General features: G+C 41.9%; 2 protein-coding genes across 11 annotated transcripts in view; both read right to left on the bottom strand.

Moving 5' to 3' along the window:
- DHTKD1 (dehydrogenase E1 and transketolase domain containing 1) overlaps positions 1-19,747 on the bottom strand; it is a 118,608-nt gene that overhangs the window by 19,598 nt on the left and 79,263 nt on the right. The gene's annotated exons all lie outside the window — the stretch shown is intronic.
- The window catches only part of CDC123 (cell division cycle 123), a 49,846-nt gene that overhangs the window by 25,987 nt on the left and 4,112 nt on the right, over positions 1-19,747 (bottom strand). For 6 of the 9 annotated variants that reach the window (XR_014539409.1, XM_083575333.1, XM_083575339.1 and 3 more), the window contains exons 3-11: positions 19,240-19,311; positions 17,966-18,026; positions 16,948-16,980; positions 14,589-14,684; positions 13,987-14,093; positions 8,447-8,495; positions 7,477-7,552; positions 5,004-5,126; positions 2,648-2,676 (exon numbers count right to left, since the gene is read on the bottom strand). Coding sequence is in view for 8 of the 9 variants with exons in the window: in XM_083575333.1 (XP_083431459.1) it covers positions 2,648-2,676; positions 5,004-5,126; positions 7,477-7,552; positions 8,447-8,495; positions 13,987-14,093; positions 14,589-14,684; positions 16,948-16,980; positions 17,966-18,026; positions 19,240-19,311 (646 nt within the window). In the remaining variant the exon portion in view is untranslated. The remainder of the gene's footprint in view (positions 1-2,647; positions 2,677-5,003; positions 5,127-7,476; positions 7,553-8,446; positions 8,496-13,986; positions 14,094-14,588; positions 14,685-16,947; positions 16,981-17,965; positions 18,027-19,239; positions 19,312-19,747) is intronic. The other 3 variants (XM_083575337.1, XM_083575335.1, XM_083575338.1) reach the window with 1 other exon arrangement.

Below are 19,747 nucleotides of genomic sequence, written 5' to 3'. Positions count from 1 at the left end.
GGCGGAGGCGGAAAGCAACAAGCAGAGGGAAGGGGTCAGTAGACTTGCTCAGTGAGGAGTGGGCCCACCTCCAATTGCCTTGCTGCCTTGCCTGGGGCCCCCAATCGCCAGAAAACCAGGTCAGGAAGCGGGGGTGGTGAGGTGGGGGAGATTCAAGGGAAAACGGGCGGGGCGGGGGAATCCTTTTGCAATCAGCTGCATTCCCATGCTATAGGACAGGTGGCCATGCCCTGGAAAGGAAGTGAGGGAGAGGCGTGCGCAGGCAAGTCAGTGATGGTCAGATCCAGCCCATCCAAGGAGGTGCTGCCCTCTCCGCAAGCTCACCTTGTTCCTCCGCACATGCCGAAGGTGGAAATATATTCTGCATGGGCAAGAATGCTGTCTTTGTCGACTGCGCCTTCCAGAGGAGGGGTGGCCCTGCATTTGCCCCCGCAGTGAGTCATGAGGATGGGCGACACGCAGACTGGCTGCACCATGGGGATCGGGGGTAGGGAAACGTGCGCAGGCAGGCTAGCGCATGGGGATTTGGGGTTGGAGGACAGGCGTGCAAGCTGGGGGTCGTGGGTGGGGGTTAGGGAGACGTGTATAAGCTGGGTTGTGGGGATGGGGGCATGGAAGGCCTGCATGTAGACTGGGCCATGGGGGTGAGGGAGATCCATGTGTAGGCTGGGTTGTAGGAACGAGGATTAGCGATATTGACCATCTCATTAGCCAAAAGCAGGTCCATACTTCCCATTGAAATGCTTAAAGTTTATGTTGATTAAAATGGTTCTTCATTTTAAATATTGTATTGTTTTTCCTGTTTTTTTGTGCACTACAAATAAAATATGTGCAGCGTGCATAGGAATTCATTCATATTTTTTTCAAATTATAGTCCAGCCCCTAACAGTGTCTGAGGGACAGTGAACCGGCCCCGTTTAAAAAGTTTGGGGACCCCTGTACTGGACAAACACACAGACACAGAGACACAAACAGAAACAAGCACGCACACACTTTAGAACAGGCATAGGCAAACTCAGCCCTCCAGTTGTTTTGGTACTACAACTCCCATCATCCCTGACCACTGGTCCTGTTAGCTAGGGATGATGGGAGTTGTAGTCCCAAAACAACTGGAGGGCCGAGTTTGCCTATGCCTGCTTTAGAGAGCCAGGCTTACCAGAACATTTATCTAGCTCAGCATCCTGTTTCCCTCCAGTAGCCAACCAGATTTTCGCATGAAGCACAAACATGACATGAGGACCATAGGCCTCTCCTGCTGCTGTCCCCTGCAGAGCCATGATGCCCAGATCCTGGAAGCAGCTCAGCGATCGTGACTAGTAGCCATTAATAGTCTGGAGATGCAGTTCACAATATTTTATTTTTAAAAAGGCCCCCAAAGCCATACCATGTGTTTTGCACATTAGGCTGTTTCATATATCCTGCTTATCCTTTTATTTTGCCATTGGATCCAGTAAGGTCCTAACCTACTGCTCAAAACACTTAATTACTGGGCAGCTTCCAGCATTGTGAAACCGCAAGTGTGACTCTCAGAAGACAGGCTCTCTGAGCAAATGACAATTCTCACACTCCCAAGGTATACCCAAGTAACAGATACAGATACTATTTTGTTTTACATAAATACATCACACATTACTTAATGCCATATTGATTTTAAGCATGAGAAAGAAGCCACTGCCCACTCCCATAGAAGATGGACTTGCCCTGCCATTACAGACATATACAACATGTGGAATTTGACCACATTTAATTATATAGCGAGTCAGCATTATAGATCCCATGTTGATAGAAAACTGGTCCACCAAAATCCATGGTTAATGTGAAATGTGAACTTTTTAGCCGCTGCAGCAAAGGCTCCAGCATCGTCCCACGAGTAAAGAACCATTGCTAGCAGTCCCCTGTGGTGCTTTGAGACAGAGGCAGGTGCCAGTGGTGCAGATCCTGTGAGAGGGATTGGACCCATCACCTATACCAGACTGGAGCTGGCATATCAAAAAATAAAGAGAAATTTGCCTGCCCCATCTTCCGTTCTGGCAGGTATGAGCCAGGAGGGCTTTCAATGCCGTAGCAGATTTGCTTGGAACAGTTGAAGTGCAGGATAGAATGGCTGACTATGATTATGCAGACCTGCCAATATTGTCTCCATCCCCAAATAGGGCACCAGCAAATCTTAACAAGGTATTACAGAGAAGGATGAAGTAGAGCTTCTGTTTTAGAATTTAACAAACAGCCATTCATTCCCCTGCAGCAACACAAACTGCAATTTCTACATTCATATGTTGAAAACCCACATTTCCAGGTGGTAATGGTATTAAAGACTGCAAAATCACTCCAGTTCAGTGGTGACTGGAACCAGGTTTCTGCTTAAGATAAATACCAAAAATTCTACAATATTGATTGTTTCAAGAAAAAATGAAAAATCCCACTGGGAACTCACAGAACCAGTGTGCCTGAAGCACACTTGGATATGTACTATTTATGCTTATTGATGGGTACCCTGCATAAGATCATGGCAACTGTTTTATTACTGTACACTGTCACTTTTTTTTTTGAAAAGCAGAATAAAATACTGCTTTGCCAAGGAGACCATACTCAAAAATTTACACAGAATAAAAATAATAAAGCATTACAAACCAAAGAGTTGACTTACCATGCTGTCCCTGTAGATATCAAACACAACTAGAAAGATTAAAGAAGGAAGAAGAAAAGGGGAGGGGAGGGAAAGAGAAGAGAAGAGAAGAGAAGAGGCAAGATTAATAGGTTTACTAAGCAAAACCTGAAAACCACTTCAATTTTTTTGCTTTTAGGCCTTCTTAGAACTGAAGGTGCTCTTATTATGTCACACTGAAACAAACATGGATTCTTCCGGTGCTGTGAAAGGGTAAGTGAGATGGGCCAAGCAGGAGGGCACACCTCCTCTTCCCATGAACTTCATCCTTCCCAGAAAACTAGGACTAGGAGTTTCATGGAGGCTCCCTAGGCAGTTTAAAAGCCTGGTTCTCCAGGGTTCAAAAAATGTTTGGGGAGCTTTGACAAGCTTCAGGTCTTTGGCGTCTAGAAGTGGGAAAGCAGTTGGAATGCCAACATGGGGCAGAGCTAGTGCACTCATCCCCAGGACCAACCCTCCTCGCCTGCCTTAAGTGTTTGCTTTGATCAAGAACATAACACCTGAAAAAGGATTCAGATGAGTCTGGAAAGTTTTAGGCAGATTTATGGGTGATAAGATTCTTATTAGTTACGGAGGTTTAAGGGAAATAACTCAAATGGGACTTCCCAGTAGAGTCTGCATAACTCTTAAGGCTGCAACACTACGCAGGCTTAACTGAGAGTAAAACCCATTGAAATCAGTGGGAGTTAAATGGGCTTAGGCTGTAAGTGCTCAAATACACTGTGCTCAGCTGGATTTGGGAAGGCTTAAATTTCTCTGTAGTAGTAGCCCATGTGAACTTATGATCATCTGGTTACTGACACATTTGCTACATAAGTAAAGGGCTTCCTTTCATTCTTTGTCAAAGCAGGGTGGCTCAGCACAGGAAACTGCTTCAGGGCAGTGACCATTCTTGACCCTCCAAGTATTTCCTCTGAAGCATTATCAAGGAATTTTGTTCCCAAAACAGGGAGTCGTGTAGTCAATTTTTTGGATATCTGAAAAAGTCTAAGTGACTGAAGTCAGACCACGCTCTCTTGCGTAGCCCATGAAATTACAACTCTTTGTAAACTGTTGTGCTTGCCTAGTCCAATAACTCTGGATGCTTTAAAGGTCAGTCAAGGCAGCCAGAGGTTCTCTTAGAACCTCCTGTTTAGACATATTGGAATGCAATTCTCATCATATCCCACAGCTTTAGTGATTGAAAGTAAAGATTATTACTTGTTGCAAACACTACTATGTAGAACAGCCTCCCTCAACTTAACCAACCAACAAACCACGCTGGATTGAGTGTGGTTTATTTTCCCTGTATTTTTATAGTATGGTTGCTTAAAACGGATTTATGTATTTTACAGATACCTATGACATGTGTAGGGACGCGGGTGGCGCTGTGGGTTAAACCACAGAGCCTAGGACTTGCCGATCAGAAGGTCGGCGGTTCGAATCCCCGCAACGGGGTGAGCTCCTGTTGCTCGGTCCCTGCTCCTGCCAACCTAGCAGTTCAAAAGCACGAAGTGCAAGTAGATAAATAGGTACTGCTCCGGCGGGAAGGTAAACGGTGTTTCCGTGCACTGCTCTGGTTTCTCCAGAAGCTGTTTAGTCATGATGGCCACATGACCTGGAAAAACTGTCTGTGGAAGCGGACAAACCCCGGCTCCCTCAGCCTTTAAAGTGAGATGAGCGCTGCAACCCCAGAGTCGTTCGCAACTGGACCTAACGGTCAGGAGTCCCTTTACCTTTATGACATGTGTGCTGCCTTGAGAGGCTTGTTTTGCACCAAAGTATGGTTAAAATTAGCATTTCTGTACACACATTCTCCTACATCACAGGGTTCCGCTTGTATAGTTTTCTAAATTCAAAAATCAATTCCAAATTAAGTGATTAAAATATCACTACTTTTCTTTAGTGAAGAGCATCAATTTTTCAGCCTTAGTTTGGATTTAATGAAATAGCATTCATTACAGCTGAAGAACAAATGAGACATCTCCATTCAAGAAAGACGGAAACACTTCTGTCCTTAAAAAACTTTACCTCATAAAAACTGAATAAAATAATCTAGGGCTATAAATTTCACTCTGACAAACTGCATGAGCACATGGAAGAAGAACCTGTACAATGTGAAACAAGCAAAGTCTATAGAGCTTGTTGGGAAACTTCTCACATGGCAAATGAAGCAAACCAAATTTGAATAAAAAGCAACTTCAGCTATGTAAATGGCTGCAGGTGGAACTTTAAAAGATACCTCTGGGTGCACGTAGAATTCTGCTTCCACCCCACAGGTGTTCCTAGCTTTAAATAAAACTTTTTAGCTCCAAAAAAGCACCAGTTCCTTTCTAATATTAGCTCAAAGAATACTTACAGTCTTCATCAAAAAACTTGTACTGGATGTGTTTCTTGAAAAACTCTTGTGTATGTCTACAGATCTCTTCTTTTTGTTTTGAGATGTGCTCGTAGTATTGAGTGTAGTCTCGCTGAGATATACCTGTCAGGAGAATTACATCAGTCATCCATAGCTAATGTATGATTCAACTAGAAAGCAAAGCTGTCTGAAATACGCTTGCTGCGATGTTTCTTTCACAGACAAAAAACAAAAGAATGCTCGCTGCTTGGTCATTCTCTGTGCTAACATAATCATTCAGAAAGGCCTCTGACAGACCTTTTGAAAACAAATTCCATGGGATGCAATCAACCATGTTAGCTGGTTTTCTTAAATAATATTTTTTTATGAAGCAATAAAACATGGCATTTGGAACTACTGCTAAAATAAAATAAATTAAAATGTTTGTGTATTTTGTACTGTGACTTCCTCAGAGTTACTTGGATTCCAGCATGATTTCAAAACTATTTTACAAAAACAGAAAATATTTTAATAAGATAGTGGTACCAAAGCAGAGGCGATTGTTATGCCATATAACTTGACCCCCTGAACAGCAGTCCAGCAAAGTAGTGAAATAAACTGAGCTAGTCCTAATCCTTGGCAGACAAAATCTCCTTCTGGGACACTACCTGTGAAAGTCCACCCAACAGAAATCTCCACAGTTCAAATGCACTGAACTAAACAACAGGTTTGTTGTGTTCATTGGTGGTGCTAATGCAGAATTATTTGTGCCCCACCTTTTCTCCAAGGAGCTCATTTCAAGCCTAACAACAGCTGCATGGGCTTGGTTAGGATGCAGAGACACTGATGGGACCAAGGACTTTCATAACTAAGCCCAACAAGCTAGCCACAGTACTGCCCTGGAGGGAGTGGGCTAGCTGTCTGGCCCAGTTGTTTTCCCCTTACTTTCGCCAGTTGCCAAGGAAAGGGGAACCTGTACTCCCCGCAAACCAAGAGTTGTTGTTGGACTGTGGCTCCTATAATTACTGACCACTGCCCATGCTAGCAGGGGCCCATGGGAACCGGTGGTCCAACATTTGGAGGGCCACAGGCTCCCATCCCTGATGTACACAATCTCTCTTTACTTGAGAAATATTGGGATGCAGCACTTGCTCTAAACCAGTCCAGGAAATCATTTAAATGAAATGAAGAGCTACACCTGTTGCAGAGAGACAACATTCAGTTCTTTGGGGCAGCAGCTGCATGAGTCACCTGGAAATTACTGTTATTTATCCTAGACAGCCTGAACTGCAAAGCTGAACTAGAGTCAGTCTACCAGAATGTCTCAAAGTGGACAGCTCAGTCAGTAGAGCAGGAGACTCTTAATCTCAGGGTCGTGGGTTCAAGATTCCTGCACGGTAGGGGGTCGACCAGATGGTGCTTGTGGTCCCTTCCAACTCTACAATTCTATGAACACTCTTGACAAGGTAGTACTCTCTGTCTTTTACTCACTAATAATAGACACAAAAACATACATACCGTATTTTTCGCCCCATTAGACGCACCTAGTTTTTATGGGGGGGGGAATAAAGGAAAAAAAATATTTCCCCCCCAGGCGCAGGGCTGGCGCGGGGGAAGCCCGAGCTTCCCTCGACCCCAGCCCCCAGAACAGCCTGCTATCCGCAAGCCTAGGGAGCCGCGCCGTCTCCCCAGGCTTGCGGAGAGCTGTGTGAAGCCCGGGCGTGCTCTTCAGCGCGCCCTAGGCTTCGGAATGCAGGCAGCTCTGCGCAACCCTTTGGAGCCCAGCGCGAAGTCCCACCGGGCTCCAAAAGGTCGCGCAGAGCTGACTGAAGCCTGCATTCGCCTCATAGGACGCACACACATTTCCCCTTCATTTTTGGAAGTGCGTCCTATAGGGCGAAAAATACGGTAACTCATATTCATATGGCTCAGATAATGTAGGACTAAAACAACTGTCACCATCTTCTACTAGCATCATATACCATTATTTGATATTACAGTAAGTGATGTACAGTGATACCTTGGAAGTCGAACATAATCAGTTCCAGAAGTCCGTTCAACTTCCAAAATGTTTGGAAACCAAGGCACGGCTTCCGATTGGCTGCAGGAGCCAATTGGAAGCTGCGGAAGCTGCGTTGGACATTCGGGTTCCAAAGAACGTTTGCAAACCAGAACACTCACTTCTGGGTTTGTGGCGTTTGGGAGCCAAAACGTTAAGACTCGTAAGGCATTCATCAACCAAGGTACAACTGTATTGTTGATTTGTATCTTTGCTTGTTTCATTGTAATACTTTGTTGTGAACTACCTGCAATACAACGTCTATTGGAAAGCAGCTCACTATGATCAATTAGGAGCAACAACAACCAACAAAATAGGAATTGTAGCCAGATCAAACCATATATTCTTGCATAAAAAAGGCACGACACCCACCGTGAAAACATGTAAATGTGAGTCTTAAAAACAGCAGAGAAGAGCCATAACTCACAACCTCACCTATAAGCTTGTTTTCCTTCACAAAGCATCTGAATTCTGCCCCAGGAATCAATTCACACCATTTTCGGAGTACAAGCTATAGCAGAAAAACAAAATCATGAAAAAAACTTGATAACTATCAATTAGCAAAAAAACACACTCTCAACATCAGCAGTAATTAAGAAATTTATAGTCACTGGAAGAAAGAAGACTGTCTTTGTATGCACAATTATCTCTGCAAACAAGCCAAGTAGTTGAAATGCTGCTCAAGTGAGATTTTTGTCACATTTCTTTATCTGTGAGAATCACTTAACTAATATGCAAATCTTTCTTTGGCCTCCATTAAGAAGGTAAGATTTGACTTGCAGGGACCAGCCAAAGATCCATCTAATTCAGCATTCAATAACAGCCAGCCAGATAATGCCAAAAGTTCACAAACAAGGCCCAAAGGTGACACCCCAATTGTTCTCAGCAGCTGCTTTTCTGATGAATAGCAAGGCCAACATAAATGTGCATTTTTGCAAGAGGCGTTTCTGCACTCCCTCCTTGCCCCCCTCTAGGAACAAACATCTGCCAAACCCCGCCCCCACAAACCCTTTATAAAAAGTTCAAACTCTGCCAAAGCAACAAGAGTCAATTACTTAAACAGAGAGAATTCATTTGAGGTAAACACCAAGAAATTTGCACTGTCCTCAGTGTTAATCTGATTAACAGAGCCCTAGGTACATTGCTTTCTTTTAAACAAAGAGGGAAATGCTAACATGGAGGTAAAGCTTTTGCTCATGTTTGCATAACTAAAACATGGTTTAGGGCTATGTGGATAAACTCTCTCAGCAGAGTTTAGTGTCATTTTTACTAAGTATTTCAGGCTTAGTATTACATTCGATGCAGGAATCCCGGTTCAAAACAAGCTCTGGTAAGTTTCAAAGCAACTATTAAGCTGTCTTATTAAGCTCTCTGTGTAAGAACACACACAACAGTTTTCGCTTACCTCATATTGCAAATTAGGGTCAGGAGAATCATCATTACAATGGATAAATCTGGAAAAGGAAAGCAGGTGCACTAATTTGCTTTGAGACTAAGAACCATAAACATTTGACATGAAAACTTTGCCAATGGCATTCTGGAGCATGTTAAAAATCAAGAAGTAAAATCAAGATATGGAAAACAGCATTAGGCTCTCCTCCTATCATCAACTCATTAAAAAAGAAAAAAAAATTAGTTATGTCTTGTAAGCAGAAAGGTTAGAACTCAAGGAGATGCGCCTCCAGGAGCAAACATTACTTGGGAGTGCGCAGAACACAGTGCCTTCTTCTATCCTTTCCCTACCAAGGCAGCCTGCTAATCTGAGGGGTGTGAAGACTGGGGCTGCTGAAGATATCACAGGCGCCACCTGATTGTGTTAGATGCTACAGGCATTATTCTCCATCTACAGAAGACTTATTTATTAAGGTCAAAATGGTTTCTAATCAGTTTTAAAGTCAAGCTTTTACTTACTTATTTGTATTTATTACACATACTTTGCTTTTCCCCATGGAGGTGGCCAGAGTGCATGGCCTGTTCTAAAATAGCCTCTTATTGAGGCAACTTACAGAGCTAAATCCATCTTGCTTTTAGCAGCATTATTTATATGTTTGTTTGTTTGTTTGTTATACATTCCTCACAGAGGAGCCCAGGGTGGCATCAGGTACTTCCAGCCAAAAAATACAGAGTGGAATCCCCCTGAAAGACCTAAATGTTGTATTGAAGGGTATGGAGGAATTGTTGCATGGAAGAAATAAACACTATTAATAACCACACACACAAACTGGAACATGCTCAATTTAATTATATGCAGCTTTACATATACTGGAAAAGTCTGTCATTGTTTACAAGCCCAGAACATCCCTTTGTTCACACAAAAGAGATTACACTGTGCAATTCTGTTAAACAGGACACTGTGTGTGTGCAATCCAAACACACAGGAGTTGTGGCTTTTAACAAAAGAGCCTGTTTCAAGGCATAATTTTATCAGGCAGGTGCTTGAAAAGCTGAAGAATCAAGGAATCAATACATCCAGTAGAAAGCTACATTGATTTTACCCAGTCAGTTCCTATAGATGCCCAGCCCTTGTTCCCAGACACTGCCCACTCATATTTCACAAGCAGCAGCATCCCTCTAGTATTTTATGCCAAGTTGCGCACCTCAGAAGTTTGAAATAACTTAGAACTGTTTAACAAAGAGCAGTCGCATAACAGAAGCAGAGGTGTGTCGACAGGGATACTGAAAATTCACACAGGAAAGAAATACAGATGACTGCGAGAGTCACCAAATACCCATCCATTAAACACAGGAACTTCTCAAACATCTCTGTGTTCCAGAGGGATAGGAAGTTGTGCTTTTAAAGTAACTGAAGTAACTCCAGGTCAAGTTATCTTGAGCCAGTCTTTATATTGTTCCTTCTATCTTTTTGAACAATCCTATTTTCTATTTCTTGTGGGTTCTCTACTTTCTTAATAATTATTCTTGAGAAAGCTGGTAATCTACTTAGGTCTCAATTCTGTTCCTACATCTGGCAAGTAGCAATCATCTCAGTGGGAACATAGGAAGTTCCGTGACTGCCAACAATTATGCATTTTCTTTATATCTTTATGGTAATTGTAAATACTTCATTAAATCTGGTCACTCTTAAAATAAATTACATGAGAAAAAATTAGGGTGGAATCCAACATTGTGTGATTAGACTTCCACCCATGCATATTAGAAGTCTGTTCTGCTGACAACCCTTAAATGCCAGTTTTAAGTACTGCATGACTATACCAATATCGTTATTTGCAAACAGAGTGACATTTTGTGAACAGCACAGACTGATGATATACACAGAATAACAGCTTAGTGCAGAACATGGATTGGGGACTTGGGATAGCTAACATGCAGAAAATAAACCAACTCCATCTCAAACTCTTGTTTTCATTGATGATATAATACTATGTTTGAAAAATATCAGCTTAATCATCACGTCTCTGTTCTGCAAATAGAATCATAGGATCTTAGAGTTGGAAGGGATCCTGAGGGCCTCCTAGTCCCCACCCCCCGCAATGCAGGAACTTCAACTAAAGCAGGGGTCGGAAAGGCTTACCGGGCATGGGCCGGATCACTACCACAGAGATCCTCCATGGGCCGGACCGGCGCAGTGCAACGCCAGAAATCACGTCCTGCGCAGAAGTGATTTCCCGAGCCGCGGAAGAGAGTCCCTGCACTGCGCAGCACATGGGGACTCACCGAGTGGGCGGCTCGGTTCGGGGGCAGCTCATGGGCTAGTTAAGCAACCCTCACGGGCTGCTTCCGGCCCATGGGCCTTAGGTTGCCAACCTCTGAACTAAAGCATCCAAGACAGATTGTCAGCCAACCTCTGCTCCAAAACCTCCACTGAAGAAGACATAAATACATTTGGGTTCTCAAGTGGCCTCCCATCCAAACACTGGGTACTAGGCTGAGATCAGCACAGTATCATCAAGGCTGCTGCATTATATGCTTTCAGACACCCTTGGGATAGCAAAAAGATTTGTAGCCCCCCCCCCAAAAAAATGCAAAGATGACAGAACTAAATTTGAACTGCCCACCACAAGCTGTTCTCCAAGGAAAACAAAGTTTGTCAAATCTGCTGAAATCCTGAGAACATTAGGACAAACGACATTCTGTTTCAGCTAAACATTGCCCTCTTTTGGATGTTTAGCAGATGTGCAGTCCATCCATACCCAGCTTTAGTATGTCTGCTGGGCACCCCAAAACCCCTCTGGGCAAAACAGGCTGCAGAGAAACCTACTGGGAAATAATTTTTCTCTTCACAGTTGAATGAAAGTTCCCTCAGTTATCCAAGATTCTAATTCTGAGAACAGTTCTGGATTGTTTGAACCAATGTCTTTGTCAAAACAAATGAGCCTCTTAATACGAAAGTTTTGTTTGTTTGTTACCTGGGAAACATTTAAAACGGTTTGAGGATGGTCAACTATCAGAACTTTTTTCTGAGCAGAGGATAGCCAGAGGTTGAAAACAATGTTAGTTTATCTCAGTCAATTATGAAGACAGTATTGAGCAGGCTGCTCACCTCTCCCAGGTGAAACAAGACCCTCATCTGGCGAAGAGCAGGCTGTGGACCCAGAGAGACTGGCGTGTCACACCTGAACCCCAAACCAGCATCTCAGACCAACTGCTTTAAGCTCTTGGGTTCCCCCATGAATCCCTGTCTGTGGGATCAACTGAGGCCTAAATACAGGGCCTGGGAGCTGAAGGCCAAGCTCTTCACAGAAGACAGGGATCTGGTGGGAAAGGAGCGCATTGCCTAGCAAAAGCTGTTTACGCACACCATGTGGCAAGAAGTCAACAGTTCAGAGTTTGCATGGAGATGAACACCTGCAGCAGCAGAGGTGATGCAAGGAAACAAATTATACAGAACGTGACAACTGGTAACATTAGGAGGGGGCCATGGACACGACCATGAAGGGCTCACAGAATGTACTGTCGTAGCTTCACTTCCTCATGCACCAGTTCCAGCACACACTCATTAGGTCTGCCTGTTCCATCAACGAAGCCTCACCCTGGGCCCGTCAAAAAGTCTTGCTTCCATCTAAGGTCAGAAGGGCTGGCCATACCCTTCACCTGAAACGTCCAGAGTACACAGTGAGACACTGTTGTTTAGCAATGATGCCCTGTTGTTGCTGGAGCCTCGTGGGCACATTTATTGTCATGGAGCCTGGATGGCAAAGTTATTGTACCAAGACCTTGTGGAATATGCACTTGTAGTTACTGCATTATCAAATAAAGCCAAGCTGTATCCTTTCCACTTTTGTGGTCTGGATTTCAGTTCCAAATAGCAAGGTCTGTATAACCTTTACAATTACATGTGTCTGTGTATAGAGGAGAATTCAAGGCACCTTGTCAGAGCATGGCTTCACTGTTGTGTTCTCCGCTTGGAGTTGAGCTTCTAAGTAAGATAAAGGCTCAACTGATACTTGCCACAGATACTTTAGCTGAGATTCCTGCATTGCAGGGGGTTGCACTGGATGATCCTTGGGGTCCCTTCCAACTCTACAATTCTATGATTTTGTTACACCAGTGTGGGATCTGTGTATCTAGGAGACTCAGGAATATGCACCCTTAAGACCAGACAATATAGCTCAGTAACAATGGCAAAAGATTCTATTTCTAGTCCAGTAATTCTCAGAAAATGGTAACTTGTTTTTTAATAAGCCCTTACCGTTTATTATGCAGGGTAGGAATATAAAATAATCATCATATGTTTTCCATTAGTATTATGTTTCTTTGGAGCAGTTAAATTATAGAACTTTCTCCATGTCACTAAACAGAGACTAAGTGCTGCTTAAAAAGAGTGAGAAATAAATAAATAAAATAAATCTATAAGCCGATTCAAATTAACAGGATATAGAAATGTACCCAATTTCCACTTGTTCAGCATTTTCCTTCCGAACAACAGTAACATTTCTCATTTTCTCTTGTCAGGGGTGTTGAAGCTTAATCAATATCTTAATTAATGAAGACAGGTCTTGTGGTTCAGCAGGGCTGTTAACTTAAGATCCTGACTAGGTATATTCATGCAAATTTGAAAATGTCATGAAAAAAGATCCTACATTCTGTCCCTTAATAGTTCCCTTTATGGAGGACTATGACTGGCATGACCCTGACGCAGAGAATAGCATTCAGGACTGTGTATAAGGCTGTTCCACTCTCATAGCCAACTTCTGCTTGTGCAGCAGAACTTTTCCCTCCCCGGACCCTCAACTCCTCAACAACGCACCTTCAAAACTGCTCCAGAGGGTTGCGGGGAGCAGATTTGGGGGGCAGGCAGAGAGAAATGGGAAGTCCTACAGAGCATGTGCAACTTGGTTCACGCAGCACTGGATTCAACCTTCAGCTAAGATATATGTGTAGCAGATTTCAGAAAAAAATCTAAAAGTCGAGAACTGTGCTAACTCCCCTAATCTGAAGATCTGGAGCACTTACCGTGCACTCCCACTCCCAACGTGATTGGCTGTCTAAACTTCCAAGATGCAAATCATAAGTCAGAGTTTAAGGGCCAATGGCCGAAGCCCAAATCCTGAAGTGTTCTGTGACTGGATATCATGTATCGAATCAGAACAGGGGCTCAGAATCCTTAGACACGACTCAAGCTCAGGCAAACACTGAATACATAACAGTAACCAAGACAGCATTAGGAAAAGAAAGGCATTGTGCACAGAGCTTTTCATCTCTTGCTGCATTTAACAAACCTATCTTCCTTGAAGTTATGATTAAATTCCAGTATTGAGACAATGCAGAAGATAGATTAATGAACAATAAACTCAGAGAAAGCAAATTTGAAGTAGGATAAACAGCAGAATAGTCTGACAAAGCATCTCTGCTCATGGACAAGAACAAATTGAAGATCCAAAGATCCAAGATTTCAGAACTGGGAACAGTTGAGGTGGGGGTGTCTGAAAACTCAGCAACACCACACCACACACTGATACTGTACCTAATCTTTTTAAAACTTACGGTTGAGTGAAATCTCGAGTAATGAAGTCTGAACTCTTGAAAAGTAGGAAGATGTCACTGAGACATTTGCATTTCAGTGAACTATTCAATGCTATCCAGTAAGCATCCTAAAAATTAAAAAACAAACTTTATTTTAAGCACATTTTAACCAAACCTTGCACAGTGGCATCAAAGCTAGTCTGGGTAGAATACTGAATTCTGATGTGGGAAATCCAGATTCAGATCCTTCTTTGGCGCCAAGGAATGCTAGCATGCCTTGGATAAGAGACCATTTTTTAGCCCAGAGTACTTCACTGTGTTTGTGAAGATTAAAACATGATTGCTCCATGTGCTCCACCCTAAGCTTCTTCAGTAAAGGATAGGATTCAAATGCGATACATAAATGTCAGCAGAAAATGCTGCGTGAGAGACAATTTTATTACACCCTGTGGCCATCCTCCCTTTCCCAAGCTGCTCTTAAGCATTGCTATGCTATCTCCACTAGCTCTTTTCAGTGTAATTATTTTTTTCACTTCCCAAATAGCTCAAAGAAATAGCTATCCTTTATTTTTTAAAAAAATATAATTAAATCATCTGATTTAGGATTTAATTCATGTTCTCACCCTTGGAGCACTCCAGTTAAGCTTAGGAAAGACACTGCCTCCCAGTGAGCCAATTGCTTCTTCAACTTTAAGTGCAAACTCAGGGAATTCTGGTGCCTAGACAAACAACAACAAAATGAGAAGCTTGTGAAAAACAAAATGTGTCCTGGGTTGAACAGATTTAGAGATGTTTGTGGGCTCTCTTGCATTTTTTATTTTCTTTCTCTTCATCAAATGGAATAAATTGTTTTGGGAATATGAAGATATTCATAGACGGTGATAAACAACTTACCATTGAAGTTGTCATGTTAAAGCCAGTATTTACAAATGTCATCCACTGTTTAGTTTCAGAGCACAGGTTTGATAAACAATAAGATTTCACAACTTTCCCCTTCCCTTCAGTTTTCATTGATCTAGATTCCCTCCTGCTTGTTGATTTTGAAATCATCTACAACCCAAACACTTCGGCATTTATTTATTATTATGCAGAATGTAGGCAGTAATAGTAATAACTGAAATCAAACTATTCATATGAGGCAATGAAGGATAATAGTAACTGTAATAATGCAAAAGTGCTGTAAATTTTATTTACCCCACAGTGTCTGTTGGCTATGTTCAGAGACACAAAATGGAGGGAACTACCAGGGGATAGGAGTGGGGGGAAGACCAACAAATTTCTCTTGACTTTCTGTGCATCCAAATTCACTTCCACTGGCTCTGGAGCAGGGGGGAAAGGCAGTCCCCACTTCCTCACTTCTGCGGGACCTGACATCTTTCCGCAAGGCCTGCAAGACAGAGTTGTTCCACCAGGCCTTTGGTCAGGGCCCAGCCTGACTCCCTCCTCTGGCAACCTGCACAGAATTTTGCTTAACGGTTGCCATTAATTTGATTTTAATTAATTTTTATAATGAAATGTTTTTAGAATGTTGGATTATTTGATTGTTTGATTATTTGATTGTTGTTAGCCGCTCTGAGCCCGGCTTCGGCTGGGGAGGGCGGGATATAAATAAAATTTATTATTATTATTTATTATTACTCATCACTGAGGCCCCAATCCTTCCATATTTTTGCAATCTAATGCTCCATTGAATCTAATGTGCACCTCAATTTTCAAAACCGTGAAACAAAAAAAGTATTTGCTGGTGAATGTAAATGCGGCATTAAATCTAATGCACACTCTAATTTTCACGACATAATTTGGCCAAAAAAGGTGTGCATTACCACTGAGTAAATACGGTACTTCTCCAGGTCTGGCCCTGCTGTTATGCTTGTCAAGACGGCTGTAACAGCAAGTGGGATGAAGGTGTTGAGCAAGGAGCTCAGACAAAACAAGAAAAACTGGAAAGTTTCCTTCCAAAATTTCAGTGAGCTGAAAGTCACCTGCCACATGGCACATGGAGATGCTTAAGAATGCAGTATTGATAACTGTATGTCCTAGTTCTCTCATGGAATTCATACTTTTATCGGATGAAATTGCCTCAGGAACAACGTGTGTGTATGAGGCCTTATCCATTTTGTAGAAAATACTGCTTGTTCATAGCTAAAGCAAAAAAAAAAGGGGGGGTTGACTGGAAAAGACACAAGATAGTGACTAGAATAAATTCATGGAGGTAAAGACTATCAATGGCTACTAGTCTGGTTCTACCTACACAGTCAGAGGCAGCAATGTTTCTGAATCCCAGTTGCTGGAAACTACAGGAGGGGAGAGTTGCTCTTGCGCCCGGATCCTGCCTGCAGGTTTCCCCCAGTCGTCTGGTTGGCCCCTGTGAGAACAGGATGCTGGACTGGGTGGGCCACTGGCCTCATAAGCAGGCTCTTCTTATGTTCTTATTTGGTCTGATTGTTAATGCAGAACTTGACCCAAATCAGTTATTTCTCAAAAATATATTTTCAACCACTTTATGTAAGCAAAGTTATCATTATGTTTTAAATACAATGCTATTTAATTTGATTAATAAGGTTGTACACACTTTATTTTTACATTTTTATTTAGTTTTAAATGGACTACGATGTCGAGCCATTGCCTTTTTTGGGAACAAGTAGAGTTTAGTTCAATTTCTAACCTAATGAAAAGAGTTCTTATGCAACTCTGGTCAGATAAAAGTTAGTACTAATGGCAAATACAATTAACCCTTCAGTATACATATTTTCCCAGCAGCTCAGCTGTATCTGATTAGACAATCCCTGAACTAGTACAATATGCAGATTCATATCCTGCCTTTTTTCAGCAACGAAACCCAAGGCTGTGGTTTCCAAGTCATCACTCATCTAGGCACTAAAATCAGCACCAGAACTGCTTAAATTCAGGAAGATGGTGGCCTCAAATGCCTTCAGACCATTCACTGGGACAAAAAAAAATTAAAGAAAAAAAGGGCCTTACCGTAAGTGTTGTAGTATTCTCATCATCAGACCACTGAAGAAAGAAAAGAGTTTGAAATAAATAAATACATAAATCTGGACATGTTTTTGTATTAGGTCCATTCAGATCACTGGGGGGGCAGAAGGGACCTTGGAGTCATTCAGTCTCACCTCCCTGTTCACTGCATTATGTGCAATGTAGGGCACCACTACCGCATCTCTGATAGGCTGTTGTCCAGGGAGAAGACACTCCCTCTCCTGAGCCAGTCTATTCCACTGTTGAACAACCTTTACTCCCAAGGTTTAGCTGAAGTTTCCATCCACTGACCTCAAGAAGCAGTTTGGGGTTACATGTGACCTCCAGACAGGAATATTTTGCTAAAATTGAGGTGGTGGTAGGAAATCTACCTCATCAAAGCTCTCTTTTTGGAGGATTCCCTTTTCTCTTGCTGCTGTAGATCTCCTCACCTCTGTGAGCTTTGGTGACACTGAATGAATGATAACAACTTGTGGAGTGTGCCTGAGCAGCGCATGGCACAGACTCTGAAAAGTATGTTTGCAGCTATCCCAAAGCCATAGGAGCAAACTCCTAGGGGTTGAGGGGTCTTTGCCCCTCCAGTAAAATATTTGAGCCCCCCGAAGTTGATGGGAATTGCTGTTCAAATGGTGTCCATGCACCACATCATGTGATGGATTATGCACGGCAGGGCTTACTTGCCCACCACCCCAATATTTTATTCAAGTTGGCAGCACTGCGTAAAACTATCCTACAGTGGATGGGAAACACAGGTTTCAACATGAAGATAGAAATAAGAATTCCATTTGCACTTCATAGCAAGTAAAAGCACATAAAAAGGGACTGGGTGTGTAGTGGGTGAGGAAGCAGGCTAGAGAATAAGATATTGCTTTGTTTTCCAATTCAATAGCCAACTTTTAAAAAGTACAAGGGGAAACTTTGGGTTATAAGCTGGTAACGGTACCTGTGGGTGACACAGAAATATCAGTATACAGAGCTTGAGTATATCACAGTTTGTACAAACCTGTATTTCCTCTGCCTCTTCCCCATCATCATCTTCTTGGGAACATGTTGGCGGATCTTCCCTAGAATAGAAGCAGGAAAACGGAAACCTATTAATTTCAAGTCACAAGGGTACAGAACTTGAAATAGCCTAACAAGTTGACAAGGTTTTACTTCTGCAGAATGCGCTAATTTAAGGTGACTGGAGCTTTAGAAATGCAAAATGTAAGCCCCGAGCCATATGCCACATAAACTAAACACAGAAGCTCCAAAATCAAGTAGCCATTTCTCCAACCAACAAGTCATTTTAATTTATGCCATGGCTTCTCACATTTGGCCACCAGTAACTTTTGATACAACAATCCAGACTTTATCTTTGGTTTGCATATGTGAAAAGAGTCAATTTGCTCCATTGCTTGTATGGATAGAAAGGGCTGCAAATCGACTATGCAGAATTAGACAAGCTAACAGGAAGGATCCAAGACCGGCGGGATAAGATTTACCGAAGACTGGACTAAATTTATGGAGTATTTGAAAAGTATTTGTGACGATCAGATTACGTTTGTAGGATTACAAGAAGTTCTGTGAGGAGTAATTTAAGAAGTATTGTAAAAATGGAAAGGGAGAAATGATTGGTTAGAAAATGTAAAGGCAATATTGTTAAGAATTGCAGGAGAAATAATTAAGACGGAGGATTATCAGAGGTGCTGAAGGAAGTCCAAACAAGGATATGTGTGTAATAACTTGTGTGGTATGTCTTTAAAATTTTATATGCTAAAAATTAATAAAAAATATTTTTTTAAAAAAAAAAGAAAGGGCTGCAAATCAGGAACACTTTATAAGAGAACGGAGACACTTTTTAGATAACCACTACCACCACCCTTAAAAGTTGTCCCATAATGCACTCACTCCTATGACTTTTCAGATTTAGATAGGATACTTTCAGTCACAGACCTTGCAGGCAACAAAAAAGGTCAAGCATCCCTCAGACCCAATACTCACACCAATAACTTTTAAAAACTTTGGACACAATAAATGTATTGAGGTCACATCTATGGTTTCTAATTGCATGCTGTAGCCACACTTGCAGCCAGAGCTAAAGACTACTATGAGAGCCATTATTCTACCTTTGTTTTAACACTAGATTAAACATATGAATCAATTTACTCTGACTTTAAAGCCATGCCCACCACACAAGACAGGAGAGAAAAAAATGACAGGCAATTTCTATGAAGTATCAGTGAAACGCCAAAGCAATAATTTATAATTATCTTTAAAATACAAATAATTTCTTACCTTCCTGAAACCACCAAGGTTCCGTCATCCAGCAAATAATCTTTTACATTTTGAGGCAGTGGCAGTATGATACTGAATTGATTAAAAAAAACTAATTTAGGACAACATGAAAAACTGAAGACATAAAATATACCAGTTATCTATGTTCCATATAGATGTTGTCACTAAAGTGATTTAATAATATTAACCATATCATCTTAATATACACATTTTTTAAAAGGAAGAAAATCTCTTTTTCATCCAAGAATAAAAAATAAAAGGCAGAGAAGTGAGGGAGGGGAAAATGTACAAAGACTTTATTAAAGAAGCAAAACTCATATAAACTCATTACAATAGTATTTTGTCTTTAAACTTGAAGAACACTGTCTCAAATATTTTAGTTTTATGTCACTACATACTAGAGTTCCCAGTCCCATGAGCCACTGAACTTGGTAACTCCAAACAGGCTGGCAATACAGTCATTTGCTATTTGCGGTCAAGGAGATTCACCAATATACAGTGGTGCCCC

Source organism: Podarcis filfolensis, assembly GCF_964270895.1.
Source record: "Podarcis filfolensis genome assembly, chromosome: 10".
Taxonomy (NCBI): domain Eukaryota; kingdom Metazoa; phylum Chordata; class Lepidosauria; order Squamata; family Lacertidae; genus Podarcis; species Podarcis filfolensis.
Note: the sequence above shows the minus strand (reverse complement) of the source record. Positions and strands in the feature narration are given on the sequence as shown.